Source organism: Coregonus clupeaformis, chromosome 20 (genome assembly GCF_020615455.1).
Source record: "Coregonus clupeaformis isolate EN_2021a chromosome 20, ASM2061545v1, whole genome shotgun sequence".
NCBI lineage: Eukaryota > Metazoa > Chordata > Actinopteri > Salmoniformes > Salmonidae > Coregonus > Coregonus clupeaformis.
Window position 1 is genome coordinate 14,285,789 of NC_059211.1, and position 6,013 is coordinate 14,291,801.

Consider the following 6,013-nt stretch of genomic DNA (forward strand, 5'->3'; position numbering starts at 1 on the left):
TACATACACTCAATTAGTATTTGGTAGCATTGCCTTTAAATTGTTTAACTTGGGTCAAATGTTTCGGGTAGCCTTCTACAAGCTTCCCACAATAAGTTGGGTGAATTTTGGCCCATTCCTCCTGACAGAGCTGGTGTAACTGAGTCAGGTTTGTAGGCCTCCTTGCTCGCACACGCTTTTTCAGTTATGTCCACGTGGCACATGGTACCTTCAGGCGTTTGGAAATTGCTCCCAAGGATGAACCAGACTTGTGGAGGTTTACAATTTTTTAAATACTTAATTAATGCCTAATATATGGCTAATAAGACATAATAAAGGTCTCATTAGTGGCTAATATGTATACCTTAAAATAAGGGATACCTGTACCACAAATGGTGCTAGCAATGAAAAACAAAGTCATTCACAGTGCCCGGCTGAAAACGTGTGTATCATGATAAAGGTAGGCTATGCATTATAATTCCACAATGACTACTGTCTGCCTCCATAGTAACTGTTTCAAGTGTCATTTCTTAGTACTGTCTCTACATCAGTCTTTCCCATCATTGATCTATACTAAGTGTTACTCTGCGTCTAGATGAAGTCTAACAGTCTATGAGCTGGTTCATTGATCTACTGCTGTGTAAAGTGGTATCAGTTGATTGGCAGGGCCAGGGAGCATCGATCTGTGTTGCTAAGTGTTGCTGTTGCTCCTCTAATGATGTGTAATGATGTGTCAATGGACAGGATCATCGACCAAGCTCATCATCGCCATCGATGTGGCCAAGGGCATGGAGTACCTGCACAACCTCACCCAGCCCATCATCCACAGGGACCACAACAGGTCAATGTGGAGGGTGGGGATCACTGTGTGTGGGGTGGGGTGGGGGGACGGGCGGGGGGGTCACATTTAGTAGCATTGGTAGTGAGCTTCTGTTGTGACTATATGAAATGAACTGTTATGAGTTATTCAGCTTATGATGATATTTGCCATTTCTAGTCACAACATTCTACTCAATGAGGATGGACATGACGGGGTGGCTAACTTTGGAGGTAAGCAGTTACATTACATTTTTATAGTATAATGAAGACAGAGTACAGTAAAATAGCTATTTCCTATAGTTAATTAGTCATTGACATTATCAAGATCATTAACCCTTTTTTTCTCTCTTCAGAATCCATGTTCCTGTTATCTGAGGTTGTGGACAATATGACCAAGCAGCCTGGGGCTAGTCCAACTTCCTTATTCACCATACTATAAATTACTACGTAATGTGTATTAGGACCTGGAGAAAACTGCACTCAGGCAGAATGGGTCTAGATTTGCTGTGTCATCATTGGGGATAATGCTAGGTCTGCGGTTTTCAGCTCAGATGCTATGTGTGTTGTGTGTGTGTGTGTTATGCTCCCTGGGGTGAAGCCTTTGCTGAAGAACCTTGGTAGCCAGAGTGTTTTGCATTGGTAATTGAACCTGCGCTGGATGGCCCCAGAGATATTCACTCAGTGTACCTGCTACACTGTCAAGGCAGACATGTTCAGCTATGCCCTGTGTCTGTGGGAGCTGCTCACCGGAGAGATTCCCTTTGCCCACCTGAAACCTGGTAATCCCTGCATGAATACAAACACACCAATCTGATACTGTATTGGGAGAATATGAATCAATGAGTAAGTATTGAATTGTTCCAACCATGTTACATATGTTGGAATTAAGTTAGAATGTGATTTTTCCTCTCCTCATCACAGCTGCAGCACCACATCCGGCCTCCTATTGGCTACTCTATCCCCAAACCCATCTCTGCCATGCTAATGAGGGACCTGAAACGTCTGTCCAGAGATTATTGTCCTCTTACAATAGATAGCCCCTTGATTTCAGAGTGTGAAATGACCTAAACTTAAGTGAGCTTAGTTCATGTGCTAAGTATGCTATGTTCATATGAGCTAAACAAATATATATTGTCACATACACCAGATAGGTGCAGTGAAATGTGTTGTTTTACAGGGTTAGCCATAGTAGTACGGCACACCTGGAACAAATTAGGGTTAAGAGCTTCTTTTTTTGGGGTGGGGGGGTAGATCAGCTTTAATATTGCTGATAGATTGTTACTTCCATCAATGTAATTGTCTGCATCACTTCCAATCCCCCATATGTTGTTTTTTTTCGCGCAAATATATATATACACATACATATCCTTTTAAAAATATATTTCCCTTTATTACTTTCCAACCCCACCAGGGTTAAGCACTTTTCTCAAGGGCTTGCTCACCTTGTCAGCTCAGGTGTTTGAACCAGGAACCTTTTGGTTACTGTCCCAATGCTCTAACCTATAGGCTACCTGTAACTATACTAAGTTCATGTGTGAACTAATTTAATGTGCTAAGTATGCTAAATTCATGCGCTAAAGTATGCTAAATTCATGTGGGCTAAGTTTACTGTACTTGTATAGACCTGTAGAGGTGTTTCAACCAGAGTCAATGCTGAGGTCAGATGCTAGCAGAGGGGCTTAGAATGTATCATGAAACCTATAATTAATGGAACTGTATTCCCCAGGTGCTGTTGTTGCATGACTCCACACAGCCACACAATCTACAGGTACTCATGAACCGCATGGCCATCCCATAGAGCCAGGCTGTGACGAAGCCGCAAGACGTGGCATAGCTTATTACCCCCTCATTACCTGTTGTGGGCAGGTTGTGGCATTCATCTCTTATCTCCAGGGTCCAGGGTCCTGGTTCTTCTGTTTGCAGGACTGGGTTGCCAGACAACCGTCTCTCTGGACTGAAATGTTGTGCTGTGGTGCTGTTATCAGCAGCTCTGCTCTCATGATCTCAACCGTAGTTACCATCTCTTGTTAGGGCCTGAGTGTCCCAGTTTACCCAATCCGAAACTGTGCCAAAGGCCGTGTGCTTACATTTAAGGTCCAGTTGGGGGCAGAATCAACATGCACCAATTTTTCTAGGTCGCCATGTACAAATGGTCCCAGCAGTTATATGTTTCCACAGTTGTCTATTTTTGACTTTCATGTTTAAAATGTTGATAAGGTTGATGAATATTGTGCATTTTAATAATAGCCACTCCCAAGAAGCACAATTTGGATACTTTTTTAATGTAATGGGTTTGTTCAATGAAAACAGCACACAGATCATGGCCACTGTGAATGTAATGTATTATTGAGTACCTCTACTCTGGTCTGTGTTAGTTCTCTTACAGTGAAGTAGGAGATCTAAAGCCTGCTTTTGAAGCAGAGTTCACCTTTGATTCATGCGTGGGTAGATCCAAATGACCACATAGACCGACTGAGAGCACAGGTGTGTGTGTGTGTGTCTTTGTTCTGTTGAGAGTTGTTTAATGTTATGAGGTGATTTAATGTTGCTTCATCTCCTCTGAATCAGGATAGACCTGAGTTCTCTGAGGTGCTGGCCACACTAGAGGAATACCAATGCAATGTTGAAGTATGGAGTTACTGCTTGGCTATCCACAAACATACAAAAAGCTTTCTACAGTCAAATCTAAATCAGTGGGGAATAAACATAGATGCATGCTGTTTACATTTTCAGAAGTTCACTGATTCCTTTCTGTCTGTCCATATGATATGATACTTGTTGGTGATAATGTCATATTTGTGTGTGCTTTTTTGTGTTTGTGATCCACAGTTGAACAGCAGCGGGTTGAACAGCAGCGGGTCCCTGTCCCCCTCGGGCTCCTCTGACTGCCTGGCGAGGGGCAGTCCTGGTCGGAGTCACGTGGCTGCCCTCCGCTCCCGCTTTAAGCTGGAGTACGCACTCAACGCCCACGCCTACGCTGTCTGGACTCAGAGGTAGGGCATTAATATTTTGATCCTAGATCTGTCGTCGCCTGGCATTGATAATGACCATAGGTGTTGACTGCACAGCACAAACTTATCTGGGACCAGGCTAGGATATCATAGTCTCCTAAACATGCAGTGCAAAATAAACTTGATTGCTAGGCCTAACCAAGTTGAGTGTAAAGTTCAGTCCCAGTAGGAATTCCATGGACGTCATGTCTGGGCCTGTAATGATAAAATTGGGCTTTGTTGTAGCTATAGCACTCGCCTTGACCCCTTGTTTGAGCAGTAACGTGTACAACACTAGAGACAATTTACTGCAACAGTTAGAGGTGGAGTTGCCCAGTTACGGGTCAGGGAAAACAAAGGCAAGCAAATGCAATAAAACATGCATGGAATTCTGTCTAAGGACTAAAGACTCCACTGGTGGCCAGCCCCGTAAGCCTGTGTGTGTGTGTGTGTGTGTGTGTGTGTGTGTGTGTGTGTGTGTTTGTGTGTGGAGAGAGAAGGGAATAGAGAGGAGTGAGCCTGGCAACGGTCTCCAGGGACACTGTAACTGGAGTTGGATTTGTGTATGTATGCTCTACTGCTGAAGTGTCTGTGGGTTAGAAATGTCCTGGCAGTAGATCAAAAGTTTCATACATTTTGTATATACTCAATGTGGAAGTGAGAAAGTGTGGTTACTAGGTCCTGGGCTGTCATGTTACCGTCACACAGGGGGTCATGCTAGATTCATCAGAGGACATCAGAGATGTTTTTATACCTGCCTCATCTAACTCAACCTAATTGATCTTTCATTGGGGAGCATATACGAAATATGCCCCAACCCTATGATGCAGATTGTCGTTTTAAGTTCCTTAAAGTTGGAATCCGTTGCGGTGAAACCGCCACGTCCGTTTGCGATATTACAACAACAAAGACTTCAAACAACGAACACTGTTTTATTTTCCTCGGACATCATTGCACATCATTGCACGTACGATAGAACAGCAGAGTATGTACTAAGATTTTACCACGCCACTGGATGCACATCTCCTCCATTTGATAAACGAAACAAAAACAATAACAAATGCACCTGGGGCAACCAGTGGCACTGTTTCACCTTTAGCGCAACTCAGCTTTAAAGTAAGTGGTGTAGTAGGGGTTATTTATTATTTTTACCACGGCATTGTTGAATACTCGTTTCTGATTGGCTAGAAGGGCATTCTAGAGTGGGCATTACATTACAACCTTATAACAATTCATATATTTTTTATTTTTTAGCGAGGATGACATGATTCCCAAGGTCCATCTCTGGATGAACTCAGGAGGAATATGCCGTTTCCACCTATTGACCGAAATGGTAAGAAGCATAGTAATGAATATACTTATCTAGCCTTTACTTTATTATAGAACTTCGTTGTTTGAAATGGAGTACAGCCAGTTGGGTAGAATGTACAGCTGGTGTTTGTGTGTGTTGGGAAGGGAAATGGCTTTCGATTTTGGTGGTCACCCGTGACCCCTAATCCCTGACGTCTGTGTCCTCTCTCCCTCTGGGTACATGTCAGAACCTATGAGCACCATGCGCATCCACTCCAACTGCAGCATCAACGGCAGCTTCGAAGACAGCACTAACTAACAAAAATAGGAAGTCTTCCAGCTCTACTATATGCACTATTACTGTAGTTCACAAAGCCATAACCTTATTTATAAGTATATCACATACAGTGAGGGAAAAAAGTATTTGATCCCCTGCTGGGGGGAGTGCTCCTAATCTCAGCTTGTTACCTGTATGAAAGACACCTGGGAGCCAGAAATCTTTCTGATTGAGAGGGGGTCAAATACTTATTTCCCTCATTAAAATGCAAATCAATTTATAACATTTTTGACATGCGTTTTTCTGGATTTTTTTGTTGTTATTCTGTCTCCCACTGTTCAAATAACCCTACCATTAAAATTATAGACTGATCATTTCTTTGTCAGTGGGCAAACGTACAAAATCAGCAGGGGATCAAATACTTTTTTCCCTTACTGTAGACATATTGGTTTATCTATTGAGTGTTCACTTTGGCTAAAAGAAGAATTAGCTATATCGTTATGTGTATTCCTAAAGCTATCTACTAAGTTCTCTCTGTTTATGGTGTTGAACTGTTTGAATAGATTTTATGTGGTTTTTATATCTTGTAAATATTTAGTCATTTTTGAGGTTTTGAGAATAGAATAGTATAGTATAGCACCTGCATAGTCTATTCAGT

General features: G+C 42.4%; 1 protein-coding gene across 1 annotated transcript; it reads left to right on the top strand.

The window, feature by feature from the left end:
• The first annotated feature begins 3,160 nt into the window (after window positions 1–3,160).
• Window positions 3,161–5,548, top strand: LOC121533737 (serine/threonine-protein kinase TNNI3K-like). Its single transcript, XM_041839934.2, has 3 exons — window positions 3,161–3,791; window positions 5,043–5,121; window positions 5,327–5,548. The coding sequence occupies exons 1-3, from the start codon at window positions 3,586–3,588 to the stop codon at window positions 5,333–5,335; spliced, it is 294 nt and encodes a 97-aa protein (XP_041695868.1). The 5' UTR covers window positions 3,161–3,585; the 3' UTR covers window positions 5,336–5,548.
• Window positions 5,549–6,013: the final 465 nt, after the last annotated feature.

Coding starts and splice junctions, on each gene's coding strand:
- LOC121533737 (XM_041839934.2), top strand. CDS start 3,586: ATGTCATATTTGTGTGTGCTTTTTTGTGTTTGTGATCCACAGTTGAAC. Junction 3,792..5,042: donor TACGCTGTCTGGACTCAGAG/GTAGGGCATTAA, acceptor TTTATTTTTTAG/CGAGGATGACATGATTCCCA.